At 33.0% G+C, this 17,734-nt stretch overlaps 1 protein-coding gene across 1 annotated transcript in view; it reads left to right on the top strand.

The window, feature by feature from the left end:
• DLG1 (discs large MAGUK scaffold protein 1) overlaps positions 1 to 17,734 on the top strand; it is a 264,721-nt gene that overhangs the window by 221,835 nt on the left and 25,152 nt on the right. The window contains exons 16-18 of the mRNA XM_052646229.1: positions 4,539 to 4,715; positions 8,034 to 8,103; positions 11,808 to 11,907. Coding sequence (XP_052502189.1) covers positions 4,539 to 4,715; positions 8,034 to 8,103; positions 11,808 to 11,907 — 347 coding nt within the window. The remainder of the gene's footprint in view (positions 1 to 4,538; positions 4,716 to 8,033; positions 8,104 to 11,807; positions 11,908 to 17,734) is intronic.

The raw sequence follows: 17,734 nt of genomic DNA, 5'->3' as shown, positions 1-17,734 counted from the left end.
TTGTTATGACATATCACCCAATAGTTTTCTTTTCCAGTATCTTTTTTATAATAAAATATTCCTTCTTTGAGTAACATTTAGTTACTCTGGTAATTTCTACCAGTCCTTCTGTGTTCACTGCTGTAATTTGTCTCTGCCTACCTGGGTAGTGTGCACTTCTAATTTGTGAGCATTTCTAGGTCTTGTGGAGTAAATCTCCTTCGGTTATTTTATTTCAATCCCTCTCTTCAGATTCGCCATTTAGAGCTTCCTCTACCCTAAATTTACCATCATTCAAAAACCATGTTAAACTGTGTCTTCTCCTGCTGTCATCTCTCTTTTGTATTTATCTGTTGTTGTTGTTATTGTCATTTTAGAGAGTTTTAGGATGGAAAGAAAATGCAAACATTACTTGAAAGATTTTCCAGGTTCAGTTGCAGACCACAATACAGTGAATATCACAATAAAGGAAGTCATGAATGTTTTGGTTCCCCAGTGCACATAAAACTTATATTTATACTGTTCAATAGTCTATAAATGTACCATAGCATTATGGCTCTTAAAAAATATAATCTCAATTTTAAAATATTTTATTGCTTAAAAAAAATGCTAATTATCAGTGAGCCTTGAGCAATTTAAATTTTTTTTTTTTTTCCCCTGATGGAAGGTCCTGCCTCTGTGTTGATGATTTTTGACTGATCAGGGAGGTGGTTGCTAAAGGTTTGAGGTGGCTGTGGCAATTTCTTAAAATAAGACAGTGGTAGAGTTTGCCAAATTGATCAACTCTTCCTTTCATGAACAGTTTTTCTGGAGCATGTAATGTTGCTTGATAGTATTTTAACCACAGTCAACTTTTTTCAAAATTACAGTCAATTCTCTCAAATTCTGCTGCTGCTTTATCAAGTAAATTGATGCATTATTTCCATACCTTGTTGTCATTTCAATAAGCTTCACTGCATCTTCACCAGGAGTGGATTCTACCTCAAGAAACCACTTTCTTTGCTCATCCACAAGCATCCTCATCTTTTGAATTTAAACATCTTTCCAAGTTTTATCATAGGATTGCAGCAGTTCAGTCACATCTTCTGGCTCCACGTCTCATTCTAGTTCTCTTTCTGTTTCTAACTTCCTCTGCTGAAGTCTTAAACCCTTCAAAGTCATCCATGAAGATTGGAATCAATTTCCTGCAAACTCCTATTAATATTGACATTTTGACCTCTTCCCATGAATCAACAGTGTTCTTAATGGCATCTAAAGTCAAAATTACTCCTTTATCCATGGGCTACAGAATGGAAGTTGTCTCAGCATAACATTCATTTCATTGTACATCTCCATCAAAACTCTTTGGTGACCAAGTACATTGTCAGTTAGTAGTAACATTTTGAAAGAAATCTTTTTTGAGCAGTAGGTCTTGACAGTATGCTTAAAATATTCAGTAAACCATGTTGTAAACAAATGTGCTGTCGTCGAGGCTTTGTTATTTCAATTCTAGAGCACAGGCAGAAGGCACTGTAGATTTAGCATAGTTCTTAAAGACCCATGGATTTTCAGAATGGTAAATGAGCATTGGTTTAACTTAAACTCACAGCTGCATTAAGCCCTGACAAGAGAGTCGGCCTGCCCTTTGAAGTTTTGAACCCAGACATTGACTTCTCTGTAGCTATGAAAGTTCTAGATGGCATCTTCTTCCAATATAAGGCTATTTTGTCCACATTGAAAGTCTGTTGTTTAGTGTAACAACCTTCATTACTTATCCTAGCTAGATCTTCTGGATAATTTGTTGCAACTTTTACATCAGTACCTGCTGCTTTACCTTGCACTTCTATGTTAGAGGGATGGTTTCTTTCATGAAACCTTAGGAACCAAACTTCAAACTTTTGCAGCTTGCACATTTCCCTCAGCCTTCACAAAATTGAAGAGTTTGGGCCTTGCTCTGAGTTACATTTTGGCTTAAAGGAATGTTATGGCTGATTTGATCTTCTATCTAGACCTTTAAAATTTTCTCAGTATCAGCAATAAGGCTTTTTCACTTTCTTATTATTCTTGTGTGTACTCAAGTAGAACCTTCATTTTTTTTCAGCTTGGCTTACTAATGCAAGAAGCCTAGCTTTTGGCCTATCTTAGCTTTCAACATCCCTTCTTCACTAAGCATAACTGTTTTTTCTGATTTAAAGTGAGAGACCTGTGACTCTTCCTTTTACATGAAAACTTAAGAGGCCATTGTCAGGCTATTCAGTGGCCCATTTTCAATATTGTCGTGTTTCAGAGTAGGGAGGCCCAAGGAGAAGGGAGAGAGGTGGGGAAAAGGGCCAATTGGTGGATCATTCAGAACACAGACATTTATCAAGTTACCATCTTATAAAAGCATGGTTTGTGATACCCCAGAATGATTACAGTAGTAAAATTAAGAATCATTGATCACCATAATAAATATATTAATGAAAAAGTTTGAAGTACTGTAAGAATTACCAAAATGTGACACAGAGATACAAAGTGAGCAAATGTCAGAAAAATGACACCAATAGTCATGCCAAACCAACAGAGAGCCTTCCATTTGTGGGGGAAAAAAAACATACACAATATCTGCCAAGTGAAATAAAGTGAAATACAATAAAATGAGGCATGCCTGTAGACACATGTAGCCAATCTGCCATAATTAACCAGAAGTCTTACTGTTTTTGTTGGTAAATATATTTTTAATTTCAAATGTAAGAATGAAGTTAAGGCTACAATAGACTATGTACGGTATGGTGCTTTTTTATAAAGATCTGAAACAAGTTAAAATCATATATAAATACATAGTCATCCATATGTGTGTGATAAAATCAAACCAACAGCAAAAAAGGGTAAAGAGCAAGAAAATAATAAACTCTGTATTCAGAATAGTGGCTGTACTCTAATTAGCACTTAACTCAATCTGAGGAAAGCAGGATCAAGGAGAAAAATACATAGGTGAATGTGAGTCACTGATGAAAGTTTTGTGTAGAAACCTTTAGGTTGGATAGTAGATTAATAAGTGTTCATTATATTCTTATGATTAATAACCCACATAAGTATTCCATGAGTACTTCCCTTTTTTTATGAATCAAAGTACGAAAAGGCAAAGTTTAAATTTTAACATAGGGAGTAGAACTTGTGAGTTTCTCCGTTGTTTATCAGTAATATAGTTGTATTGCTTCAAAAGTTTAATTTATGATAATAAAAATGTTAAGGTATAGTTTTCCCTTTTCTGAATGTCTTGTGGCATTTGTTCTACCTCTTAAGCTACTCTGTTATCTTGTATTCTATTTGTATCTTCATCATCTTTGTCATCTTTACCTTTTTAAATAAATATTTAGTAAATGCCTGACTATATCAAGCCTTTGTTTTTTGATGTTAACTCTGTTTTGCCAGTAGAAAGATGCTTCCTCAGTATTTAGAATTTATTGAAGTAATGACTTTAGCATTTATATAATTTATAATCTTAATTTTTACAGTAGAATTCTATACTTTTAGAATTCTTTCTTCAAATAAAATCCAGTGCGTTGTATATATTTTAATATATGTTTAAGTAAACCTTCCCATTTTTGATTCACCTATTTCCTTTACACTGTTAGCCACTGAAAAGACTTGAAAGAACACATTTGAAGAGCATTAACTAGTTCATTCATTTAGCTGTCAATTAATTTCACCCCTCTTCAGTTTTACTTCAAGAGACAGCTTCTTAAAAGTTGAGTAGCATGAAAAGAAATATGATTTGTATCCTAATTTCCCATTGCCAAATTAAAACAAAAGAATCAATAAATTATATTTTAAATGTAGTTGCTGGGATCCTTCCTCTACTCTTAAGAGAAGTTTTTTGAATATAAAAATTTTAATTTCTTTAAATATTGTACACTAATTAAGTAGTAGGACATTATTTTCTTGTTATCAAATTTTAAAATATTCCTAACATTTTGAAATTATTATGTTAAATTAATACAGTATTTTTTCCAAAACAGTTGGCAGTTGTTAAGTCATCATATAGTCATGTGTAATTAGTTTTCATATTTGTTATTGACTCTGAAAACCCTATTACTTCTGGTTTTATGAACAAATGGAAGAAATACTTACCTGGGAAAATAATAACTCTGTTCTTCTAGCCTTAAAGTCCACAAATGATGAATCAGATCAGTCAGGAAATTTGTTTTCCCAAGTGTGTCTAGTCAAAGAGGAGAGTCTCTAATATTTACTTTATTAATTTAGAGCAACTCACCAGATTTGTCTTCATTTTAGAATTCAATATAGTTTGCTATTGGATTGTACTAAAAGTATGTTTTTTTATTTTCTCATACAATATAAATTTCTCATACACTATTGAGAGAATAGTATGTCTGTTACCATTAGAAGTTAATTTTGCTATTTCTTTTTACTCTCATTGTCTTCTTGTATATAACACAAAATTGAGCTTGGCATTATTTTGCCTACCGTGGTACATTGTTTCGTTATCTACCTAAATTATATATATACTTTTAGGATCTGTTTATTTAATATTGATAATACCATTATAAGAAATGCAGACTTTTTTCTTCTTAATCTAGGGCCCTCTTTGATTATGACAAGACTAAAGACAGTGGCCTTCCTAGTCAGGGATTGAACTTCAAATTTGGAGATATCCTCCATGTTATTAATGCTTCTGATGATGAATGGTGGCAAGCCAGACAGGTTACACCAGATGGCGAAAGTGATGAAGTTGGGGTGATTCCCAGTAAACGCAGGTAAATATAAGTCTGTTAGAGTCTTACCACTTGAAAATTGGGCAACGTGAATAATTGCTGAGATTTTTTTAAATTTCTTTTACTGAAGTGATGATTTTATGCTTGGTGTTTTATATTGTGTTTCACAGCCATTTAATTTTACTCACCTTGTATTGTAACTGGGCTTCCCTGATAGCATATTTGGTAAATAATCCACCAGTAATGCAGGAGACCCCGGTTCGATTCCTGTGTCAGGAAGATCCGCTGGAGAAGAAATAGGCTACCCACTCCAGTATTTTGGGGCTTCCCTTGTGGCTCAGCTGGTAAAGAATGCACCTGCAGTGTGGGAGACCTGGGTTTGATCCCTGTGTTGGGAAGATCCCCTGGAGAAGGGAAAGGCTACCTATTCCAATATTCTGGCCTGGAGAATCCAATGGACTGTAGAGTCCATGGGGGTCACAAAGAGTCAGACACAACTAAGTGACTTTCACTTCCTTTCACTTTATATTTTAACCAATGATATAGTAAGAGAATATGAAGCCCCCAAATAGAAATTTCTCTAAAGTTCCTACTAGTTGTTAAAAACAAAGTAAGTATATTTTAAGTGCCTATGCCACAGATCTATACCAGTAGAGAAAGAATTTAAAACTTCTATAATTTTCCCATGTGGTGGTTTGATTTCAGTCGCTAAGTCATTCCAACTCTTGCAGCCCCATGGACTATAGCCTGCCAGGCTCCTCTGTCCAGGGGATTTTCCTGACCCAGGAATCAAACCCAGGTCTCCTGCTTTGCAGGCAGATTCTTTACTGACTGAGCTATGAGTTTTCCCATGTAGGTGGTGTTAAAACTCAAATTTTCAGGGGTTTTGATTGTGTGAATTGCCTCTTCTAGATAAAAAAGATAAAGCATTTTAAATGCAAAATTTTTAGAAATATCTAAAATTTTCTTTTAGATATTTTAGATTTTTAGAAATGTTTATCTATTTCTTTTAGATATCATCTCTTTTTCTTGTTTAATTTAGAATCATCTGTGCATTCAGTAGTCTTTCCTCTTTGTTTTAACTGGTTATTGTAGTGATTCACTCACTGGTGCATACTTACCATCTAGTGGCATAAGTGGTTAAGTACAGAGTTTCTTTGAAAAAGGTGATCCCAACAACTCTCTCTGAGGTCAATGAAACGTTATTGAATGTCTCTACTTCTACGGGAAAGGTGTTAAAACATCAGTTCATAATTTCCCCAAAAGAACTTATATATGAGATCTGATTCAGCTAAATCACTGCCTAAAACTTAAGTTTTAAGATAGCCAGTGAAAATTGTCAGAGAGTCATTAATGTTTATTTTAGCTAGTTAATTCACTTCAAGTCAAGCTTATGATATAATAAACTTGTTCTTTCCTTGTTAATAAATTGGACATATACTTATTCTGTTGAGACTTTAAATTGATACTAATGCCAAATCATATGCCTGTTTATAAACCTCTCTACCATATGTATATTTGTACATCTGTTGATAGGCTTTGAAGAATGTTGAAATATTGTGAAGATCTCTGTAATTGTGGTTTTGGAATTTATGACTGTTGTTGCCTAGATCCATATTTTTAGCAAGATCCAACTATTTGGTGACAACTCCTCTTTTAGCAATGCAGCCCTCAGTATAACTTCTTCCCTAGAATAGAATATAGTATCCTTTAAACACAGAAATGCTTCCTCTTTGCCTTGTTGAGTCAATAGAAACCTCACATCTTAAATATCAAGGTCAGAGTTCCTAAAAATTGCCTTTATCTCTGGAAATCTTTTATCTTGCAAAGGCTTTACATGTGTCTGCAACAAATGAGAAATACAGCTGACTTTGGTGGAAAGAGATACTTTTCATTTTGTATAAAAATTCTGTAAGGTTGGATTTTGAAGCCAAAAGTGATAAAAGAGATACACCTTGACACCTCTACAAATTCCCAAATTCGTGAATAATAATATAAAATATAATTTTCCTGCCATAAATTACAGTATGAAATCATAACCAATTATGCCATTTCATCCTTCAGTGTATTCTAAACTTGTATTTTTTTACATAGAATGCTATCATCTTTAATAATAGCACAAGGACTTGGAGTTCCTACAGTTCTTAACTTTCTCTCAGGAACAGTATTGACAAACACAGTTGAAGTCACTTAACTATTTAGTAAGCAAAATAATGATTAGAAAACAAAGCCATTTGAGTTGTAAATGTTCATTCACTAAATGTTAGTTTTTCAGTGCCCTGAATAAGTGCCTTGGCAAAATTATAAATTAATTATTCCTATTATGGACCCTCAAGGTTGCTCTGGAATAGTAAAAACAAAAATTTTAAATCTGTGACTGCTAGGGTTATTCTGTACCCATGGTAAAACTTTATAGTTAGATGATAAAAAAAAAAGGATATGCTTTTATTCATAGGCTTTTTGGTAGGTTTTTCTGCTATATACTAATATAATTGCTATGCTGAAATCAAGGATTTATAAAGCTTAATTTGTATGGAATTTTTCAAGATTCATACTGGTTGCAATATTCATACATGGCTGCAGATTGTACACTATATACGTTGTAGTATGTTGCTTGCTTGTTTCAAAAGTAACACTTTCAACAAGGTTTAAAATTCACAAGATTTTAACAGCTGTACAGGCCCCCTCTGCACCCTATTCCTCACCCACCCATTTCACCTTCTTCCTGAGAAGTTAACTAAGGTTACCATTTCTTCTGTATCCTTCCAAAGATACTTTAAAACTATATTTTGTGTACTGTAAATGGTTATTTTATGTATTTACAGAAATATATCATTGGAATTAAGCTTAAATGTTTTTGTTTCCCTCCTTTTTATTTTTAAAAATTTCAGAGCTGCAGAAAATATAAGTACAAAAGAAATACAAGAATAGTACATAGAATACCCACATTTCCTTCTTCTACTTTCCTCAGTTGTTAACACTTTACTTCATTTGCTTTCGCTCTGACACTGAATTTTTAGCATATGTGTTCCATAAGCTAAATATTCAAAAACCAGAACAAATGGAAAACCTGGAAAATTGCTGAACTCAGAAGTGGTACATCATAATAATTTCAGTATAGTTATGGATTTGAGTGTATATATAAGTATACATACTTGTACTTCACAGGTGGTTTTGTTTCATAATAAAATGAGCCCTGTATTTCATTTCTCAGAAGTTGTTATTAATTGTGAGATGCAAATGACTTTTAAAGGCTTTAAAATATAAAAATGCTCCATATTAAAGTAGCAGTCCTGATGATTTCTAGTTAGAGCCTTGAATATGTTTATTATACTTAAAAAATGATCTGTGTTTTGCCAGGGTTGAGAAGAAAGAACGAGCCCGATTAAAAACAGTGAAATTCAATTCTAAAGCAAGAGGAGATAAAGGGGTGCGTATATGAAATCTGTTATTGACTTTTTCATAATTCTTGTTTGAGCTACATTATTAAAGTTAGAAGGACCTCGCCATAAAAATTAACAACAGCTCTTGCCATTGGTGGTTTACAATAATAGATTTGCTTGAGTAAGCAATTTATTAAATGAAAGCACCCATTTCACAGACTTTTCCAGATTATCAGAATTGTCATTTGGTGTATTCTTAACATACTTTTGGTTGTTATTTTTTAAAGTGAAATGAATTCAACCTTCACACAGATGAACAGTTATTCAGAAACTTGTGTGAACAGTATTAATTGCTATAACTAATAATACATCTTCTAAGAAAATAGGTTCCCCCCAAATTATTAACTAGTTCATGATGTAAGTTTATGGAGTTTTGCAAGTGTGGAAATTATCTTGTTCTTTTCCTCCTTTAATATTACTTATTAATAGAATCCATGTTTCAAATGCTTAAATCAATATGAATTTTTATCTTAAGGAAATAAAGGGACAGTCAAGAGGAGGACTTTGTAAATGGGCAAGAAATATATCAAAATTGTTATATATATATATTTTAGATGTATTTTTGTTTTCATGTAAAGTCCTTCTTGAATCTGGTGAATGTCAAGGGATGATATCACAGTGTGTAAATACTGCAGTGGAATATTCTAACAATAAGCCTGAGGAAAGAGCTGAACACATACTGAGTTGAAATACTGTTTATAGCAATGTTTTATATTTGGGGATTTTTACATCTAAAGCAAATGTTTTATACATCTTTTGATCAAGTTTCTCAAAGAATGTGGAAAATTAACTCTGTAAATAAATTAATCCTACTCTTTGTACGTGTCTGATATCATTAAGCATTCAAAGTTTTAATATTTTAAAGGAATATAGTCTTTGATCAAAAAAATTAAATCTCAGTAAATTGTATAATGTATTCAGTTATTTGGGGAATAATAAGTTTCTTTTAAATTTATTTGTACCTTTCAGAAAATATAAAATTATATAGTATAATCTGAAGTAATATTTGAAATAGAAAATCTTTGAAGAAAAATATCCCCAAGTAAATGCTCAGGATTTGTAATATATACAGTGATTTTCATGCTTGTTTATAATATCTTTTAAAATATTTTAGTAAATACTTTTTCAGTGTATTGAAAAAGAAATTGCATGTTGTAACTTTCCTTTCAAACTGTAAGAAGTTAACTGAATTAACGACATATTTAAATCTTAGTCTTGTTTGTTGACTATAACCAACTTTATACACAGTCACTGTGTTCTAACACAGCACCCAAAGTATGCATGGTACTGAGTGGGGTAAAAATACGCTTGCCATTGATACAGAACTGCATCTCTCTGTAATACTGTTTCCCATTCTAAGCTCTTCTTTTCCTGTCCTTATGTGGTAGGTTATGGACTTTATTTCCAATACAGACTTTTTAAAAACACTTCAGGTTCTCATTAACATTCTTAACATTCATTTAGTTATTTTGAAATACTACATATGGAAATTTTATATCTAGATATTTGATATATGTTTCATAAATTTATAATGTTTTTATCAGTCCTTATATTTATTGCACTGTCTCTTTTGCAGTATAGCATGAATAATAATAAGTAACTAAACAGATTGTTTTGTATTGAAAATATAAAGAAACTAGTGGTAGTACGTTTCTTCAGTTTTGTGTTTTCCCTACACATTTTCATCCTCTTTGCTTGTGCTATTTTTCACTTTTAATAAATTCTTCACCTGCAAGATGTTAGATATAATACAATTAATACATTCTTGACTAACAAGCATTTCTTTCTGTCCTATATTATGATATCTTTATGATATCTCATTTTGGCTAACTGCAAAGATATCAAAAATCAAAACATTTTAAACTTCATGTTTCTTTTGGTTGTTTGCTGTGAAACTGACTCTGACCACTATATATGCAGTAGGAGGAGTAAATAACCTTTACTTAAAAATGTATCAGTTTTATTGGATGGCATTAAAATTATTACTAAATTTGAAATCAGTGATTGTCATGAACAAAAAATTCCTTCCCTAAATTAGATTACCATGAATTTTTTTTCCTGCAGAAACTTATTTTCTTCTCTTTCTGTTTTCTAAAATTTGGATTCAGGCAAAGGTTTTTATCTAAATAATGCTACTTGACAGTTTATGAAACTATAAGCTTATATTTCTCCACAATATTTTTTCCTCAACTTAGTTTTTAACTTCTGCTTTCTTTATCAGAGCCTTCATATTTTTAAGATTAATATCAAAACAGTCCACTTGACTAATGACTATGAACTTATTAATTTTGAACTGTTGATATGAAAAGATAAAAATAAAAGTTTTCATAAATATTCTTACCAAAATAAATCTTTTCAGTAGTAGAATTTGATCTTAAAGTCACTTTAATCCTTTTCAGTGCCTTAATCACCTGACATCCCATGACTGAAAATATAGGCATACCCCCAAAAAACACCATCTGGTGTTGATATACTTCAAAATATTGATAGCATCATATGACATGGATAAACTAAAAAAAATTAAAACAAAATTTCTATCCTTTATGTTGTTCCCACTTCAAAAAATAATAATAATTCCTGGTGTCATAAGGGCATTTCCTTCAAGACATGGGTGCCTGTGACAAATTACAAAAGAAGCTATTCCTCTTTAGCCTCATCTTTCTTTGTGCTACATGCTTTTAAAACTCTGAATGCACAAATGGGACATTCAAGAAGGGAAAAACCGTGTTTCAGACATCTGTGCAATAAGGGACCATCAAATCGGCTGTCATAACAATTCTGTATAAACTACTAGAATTTCAACTGCCTCTCTGGCATTACAGGCATCAAACCTTTTATTCCCTATTCAGGACATGGTGCCAGTGGATTGAATCTGGTTCCATTTTATTTACATATACTTAAAAAATAGATAATATGGTAGAGCTGAAAGGCTAATACATCAGTTATGATGGCATTTAAATTAGCCAGGAAAGTTGAATCTTCTTCCTTGGTTAGATAGCACTGATAATTCTTTTGCTGGACTCTGTGCTTGATGGACACATCTTAGTTTTCTTCCCATTTCATGATTCATGCCATAAGCATTTAGTTATCCTAATTCTTTTTTTTAAAAAAGATTGTTTTAAATTTTCAACACTAGCAACTTTCTCAGTTTTTTTTTGGCCCTCTTTCTTAGTAGTGGCTTTTTGTTAGTTTGTTGGAGCCACAGAGAGAGAAAAGGAAAAAGTTTGCTAAAGCCAGAGGAAAATGAAGATTATTATGTAAACCATTAAAAATATTTGAATAGCTAAAGTAATTTTGGCTATAGAGCACCTAGAAATCTTCTCAAAGAATACGGACTGATATAAACAGATGTGAATTTGGTGTGGACTATAGTGGTAGCTAATCTGGTTTACTCTTCCCTTTTTTTTTGTTAAAATCAAATAGCACTTACTCATTATTTTTAGGTATCACTGAATTATACTCCTTAAGTTAATTTATAAACTTAAATTTTTCAGTACTTTCAGTTAAAATGTTAGAATTAGAGAAGTTAATAGTAAATTAGAAATTTACTGTATATGTGATGAAAGCAAAATTCATATACAAACTGCACACTGTGGTCACAAGAGTCAGCTTTCACAGAGCTACTAGGCTGGGCCTTTGTACACACAGACAGTAGACATCCCTTTGTTTTGCCCCTCCTTCTCTTCTTCAGCAGTCATTCAATGACAAGCGTAAAAAGAACCTCTTTTCCCGAAAATTCCCCTTCTACAAGAACAAGGACCAGAGTGAGCAGGAAACAAGTGATGCTGACCGTAAGTATGTGGATCCAGTGGTCAACTGAATATAAATGTAGAGGGACCTACTGCCCTGCAGTTGGTTGTTACCATGGAGACAGTTTCAAGAGCTGCAACAGGTTACTATTTATCTTAACTAGGGACGACTTAAGCATAAATTAATTCGCATACCAATCTTAACTTTTTCTGGCCCCTTAGGGATTCTTAAAGTAAATTACATTTTTACGCTGTGTTTAAAATAGAATTATTTTATGTAAAGGTTCTTCTAAGAAACATTCAACATAATCTCAAAAGAATATTTTAGACAAAAACATTGAGTACCTCAGAACGTTCTTATTGAGTTCTAGGTATAGCGTTGCCGATCTTTGATAATAGATCTTTTCAAAACATTCTGTATTATCCTATTTCTTCATTATATGTAGACAATCTGAATTTTACTTTTAAAATAGTAAGAAACAGTCAAAATTTTTGCTTCTCTATCCTAATCAGCTTCTCATATAGAACTTACATTCTTTTAGTAGAACATATCTAGCCATTAGCTTAATTAAACTTTCAGAAACACACAGAAATGCTCTGTAAGATACCTGCACCTGTAATGGTCTTGGAACTGTCTCTTATTGTAGCACCAATTTTATGCATTACTGACAACTATTTTCTTTGATTATCTTTTTATTGCTTGCTCTCTGGGAACTACTCTCTACAGGAGATCCCTGACGACATGGGATCAAAAGGCCTGAGTAAGTGATCAAAATACTCCCAAGTTACTTTTTTACCTCCATCTACAGACCTACCTTTTTCAGATACATTTTGAGACTCGTGGTAGTGCCTATCTGGCATGAGGAGGTGTATGATTTAGATTGCTTTTAGATTTTTCAGGTTAATAATATGCTTGGGATTTTTATTTCTATAATACCCTTTAATTTTTTTCATTTTTCACATCATTTAAAAAACTCTGCTCATATTTTCCACTTTTTAATTTTTATGGCAATTACTTTCTCTAGGAATTTTTTAAATTTGAAGAGAGACTTAATGTTTTTTTAACATAGTACTATCTGCCCTCATTATTAGAAGGTAGAATATAATCTTCCTTACTGTTTTATTCCACCCACCCTTTTTGTTAAAATCACTTTGAATCTCTGTTCGAAAAGCATTGCTATAAAACTATAAAACACAATAGACCTTAAATATTAGAAAAGAATTATAGAACTCAAGTTCAAATAGCAGTCTGCGTGGTATGAAATTTTTATATATCGTTTTTATGGAAGATGTAAGTTATGAAAAGAATTATAAGAAATATCCTTTGTTTCTTTTTTTAACCAAGATGTTGTCTCTATTTGGGGGGAATTGTGTGTGTGTGTGCATTGTTCCTGTTTAATTTTCTAGTTAGTATTTAATCTTCATGTAAAGCTTGGTATAGAGTCTGATATGTAGGAGTCATTCAGTGAATATTGAAATGAATGAATGAAATAAGTCATTTACGCAAACAATTTTTAAATGTGAATGTGTTCAAATTGATTAAATGTGAAATTTTACCCAATACTGCTAAGTTATTTTAGGTGACAGTGACTCATAGAAATAATCTTTTAGGCTAAAGTTTTTTTCTAAATAGTTGTTTCCATTTACATTATTAAGCATTTTGAAAACTTCATAATTTGTTGATCATTAAGGATTTAGCCAGTATCTTTTAATTTCTAAGTTAATAAACTTTAAATTTCATAGATTTTTTTTCTTGATTAATGCTAACTTTGTATTGGACTTTTAAGCTTAACTATAGGTACTTGACTTTTATTTCAACTTTTAATAATTTAAGGTTTATATTAGATTGGAAACAGTATGCTCTATATGTAATTATTTCTGTTATACACACTTTGCTATTTATGCATTTGCCTTTTTGGGATCTGGCAAGAGTCACAAATTTACTATCACTAGTGGCACCTTTTTTTAATCTCTTTCCTTTGGGAAAAACTATTGGTGCAAATCTTCAGAAGCTGGAAAATATTTCCACTGATTTTTAATGCTGTAGAATTTATTTTGAGAATGGCCATTCAGTGCTGTGGATGATCAAATGATCCCACAGATTTCTGTTATCTGTTGAGTCATCAGAGACCTATGGAAAGCTCATGGGAAAAGGAACTAAGGAAGAATTTGGTTCCCATATTGATTTTTTTATAATAGATAACTATACCTTGACCACTTCCCTGATGGCTCAGAGGGTAAAGCGTCTGTCTGCAATGCAGGAGACCCGGGTTCGATCCCTGGATCAGGAAGATCCCCTGGAGAAGGAAATGGCAACCCACTCCAGTACTCTTGCCTGGAAAATCCCATGAACGGAGGAGCCTGGTAGGCTATAGTCCATGGGGTCGCAAAGAGTCAGACACGACTGAGCGGGCAGATACCTTGACCACATCATATTTTCATCTCTCATTTTAATTGAGGTGTGGGGCTTGGAAAGAGAAACAAATGAAAAATGATAACTGATTACCCATGTCATTGATTTATTTTCTGGTCATGACTTAAGATTCCTTGAATGATAGGTTTCTATGCTTCATCTCACAGGAACTGAAAGAATATATTCACCTGGTAACTTGATGACATCAAGAAGATTTTATTTAGAAAAGGTTGATGGAGACAGGAAAAAAATCAGTAAAATTCTAAAACTGGATAAGATGGAGGTTATCACATAAAACATTACTAGCAGCTGACAGGATGCTAATTATTATACAATAGAAAATACCGGGAAGAAGGGTGGGTCAAGAGTGTATCTAAAACCTCCATTATCTACATCTTAAAGTTCAGGATAGGCTTCCCTGGTGGCTCAGCAGTATAAAGAATCCACCTACCAGTGTAGGAGACGTGGGTTCAACCCCTGGGTCGAGAAGATCCCCTGGAGAAGGAAATAGCAACCCACTCCAGTATTTTTCCCTGGGAAATCCCATGGACAGAGGAACCTGATGGACTATAGTCCATGGAGTCACAGAGAGTCAGACACGACTTAACAACCAAACAACAAAGTTCAGGATACAAGGAATAAACTAAGCAAAATTCTTTGCAATTTTAATACAAGAAAATAAGTGTGACTTCATGTTGGTATTCATTAAGCTTTGTTGGAACAGGACTATGAAAGGATTGAGAACAAAAGGACAAATTATTCCAGATAAACCTGTTGAAGAGCTGTGGAATAACACTGAATAGCAAGAAAGATGGACATCTGCGTGTAATTTCACACAACCTTTGAAAAAATAGGGTATTTAGTTAAAGAAAACAGAGAGAAACAAAATACCCTAGAATACTCTTCATAGACAAGAATTCAATGATTCTACAAAGAAGAAAATCAAATTATTGATTTACCCTGCTGACAGTAGAGGAAATAATACGAGAAATTGTCTTTCAAAACCTAATTTTGACTAACAGAACTAATTAGAATATGATGGAAATCTGGGAGGATGCAACTAAATCACCATAGCTTGTAAAAGAGCCAGAAATAGAAATCTGTGTAGCTTTTATGCTTCAAAAAGAAGGCAATTTTGAAAAAATTCAAGAGGAAAAAAACTGAGTAAGATTCCTTTCAGTTCAGTTCAGTCGCTCAGTCGTATCCAACTCTTTGCGACCCCATGAATTGTAGCACGCCAGGCCTCCCTGTCCATCACCAACTCCCAGAGTTTACCCAAGCTCACGTCCATCAAGTCAGTGATGCCATCCAGCCATCTCTTCCTCTGTCGTCCCCTTCCCCTCCTGCCCCCAATCCCTCCCAGCATCAGAGTCTTTTCCAGTGAGTCAGTTGTTCACATGAGGTGGCCCAAGTACTGGAGTTTCAGCTTTAGCATCATTCCTTCCGAAGAACACCCAGGACTGATCTCCTTTAGAATGGACTGGTTGGATCTCCTTGCAGTCCATAGGACTCAAGTCTTCTCCAACACCACAGTTCAAAAGCATCAATTCTTCGGCACTCAGCTTTCTTCAGTGCAACTCTCACATCCATACATGACCACAGGAAAAACCATAGCCTTGACTACATGCACCTTTGTTGGCAAAGTAATGTCTCTGCTTTTCAGTATGCTCTCTAGGTTGGTCATAGCTTTCCTTCCAAGGAGTAAGCATCTTTTAATTTCCTGGCTGCAATCACCATCTGCAGTGATTTTGGAGCCCAAAAAAATAAAGTCTGACACTGTTTCCCCATCTGTCTCTTATGAAGTGATGGGCCCAGATGCCATGATCTTCGTTTTCTGAATGTTGAGTTTTAAGCCAGCTTTTTCACTCTCCTTTTTCACTTTCATCAAGAGGCTTTTTAGTTCCTCTTCACTTTCTGCCGTTGCTTTATAACTATTGGTAATTTTAGATAATGCAAGATAAGTAAGAGAAATCCCCAGAAAAAAGAATGCAGTACCTTCAACTTTGTATATATGTATATAACATGTCAGATATATTCAGTAGTAGAGGAATAATAAACCCCACAAGCATTCATTTATCCAGCTTCTCTAATTGTCAACTCATGGTTAATTTGTTTCTTCTATACTTTGACTTACTCTCCCCTTCCACTCGCTCAAATGCAATAACTAACATTTCTTTCTTTTATATATTAGAAATCCTAGTATAAATTTAAGAACTTTTTCTTTTTTCTATGTGGCATTCCTACTTCTGGGAATGAATTTTAAGGAAATAGGACAAAAGGTGAAAGACATATAAATGAACACATTCATAATAATGAATTGTTGATGTATATGAAAAACAATTTAAAGCAAAATAAATAGTAAGATAAATCATGATTTAACAGTCCAATAGAATATTATACAACAATTTAAAATGATTGCTTTGACATCTGTGTGATAACATGAGAAGAAATTTTTAAATATAAACTTTAAAAAACCACCATTTTTTAAATGTTTATATATTATTCAGTCTTATAATTTTAATGTTCCTCCTTTATTTAAAATATACATAGCAATGATTAAGAAAGTTGTATCTTGTCTTTGCAAGTTAGAATAACAGACTTATTTTTCACGATGACAGCAATTCAAGAACTGTACTAAGTTTTACCATTCTCTAAATTTAGGAGACTGTAGGTGGTATGGTACAGCATGTATTTCTCCCCAAACTTTTTCCTTACGCTTTAATTTTTGTTTCCTTTACCTGACATAAGAAATTTAGATTTACTTCTCTCCCATGGAAATTTTTGTTATTTTAGTTTTTATCAATAAAATTCCTTTTTATTGAAAGGAGAACACTTACTAAGACAATACTAGAGATTACATTTACATGAGAAGAGTGCAGGGTTTTAATGAACAATCAATCAAGTTATGAAATGGGGTCACTTTGAAGGGAAGGCCAGGCATATGGGTGTGTGTATCATCTTTTTGTTTTGCAAAACAGTGTCAGTTTTACCAAAGCAGTTTCTCAGAAATACTGCTGCTGCTGCTAAGTCACTTTGTGTCCGACTCTACTTTAAAATACAATCCCACCTTCTAGAATTCTGTTCCATTTGACCTTTTTTAGAGCATCAGGAAATTGTGGTATCCAGAATACTTTATCTGTATGATCTCAGATACAGATTTTCATTTCTCTTCAGGAACAAGAAAGAAACTAAACTAAAAGTGGGGTCATTTTTTTTTTCCATTTATTTTTTAAGATACCACTTCCTTATAATGGACATCTGTTTTCTCAGATATAACTTGTCTCCTTTGTTAGTCATTACTGTATCATGACCTAAAGGGTGTCAGTGACATTTTCTCATTGGGGTTTTTATGTTGACAGTTGGACTAATTTAGGATCTACTTGCCATTCATAATAAGATTTTGTTCATAAACTATTGAACAGAAAATGAAGCATTTTCCTTGCTTACAGATTTTTT

The sequence above is a fragment of the Budorcas taxicolor genome, chromosome 1, assembly GCF_023091745.1.
Source record: "Budorcas taxicolor isolate Tak-1 chromosome 1, Takin1.1, whole genome shotgun sequence".
NCBI classification, from domain to species: Eukaryota; Metazoa; Chordata; class Mammalia; order Artiodactyla; family Bovidae; genus Budorcas; species Budorcas taxicolor.
Note: the sequence above shows the minus strand (reverse complement) of the source record. Positions and strands in the feature narration are given on the sequence as shown.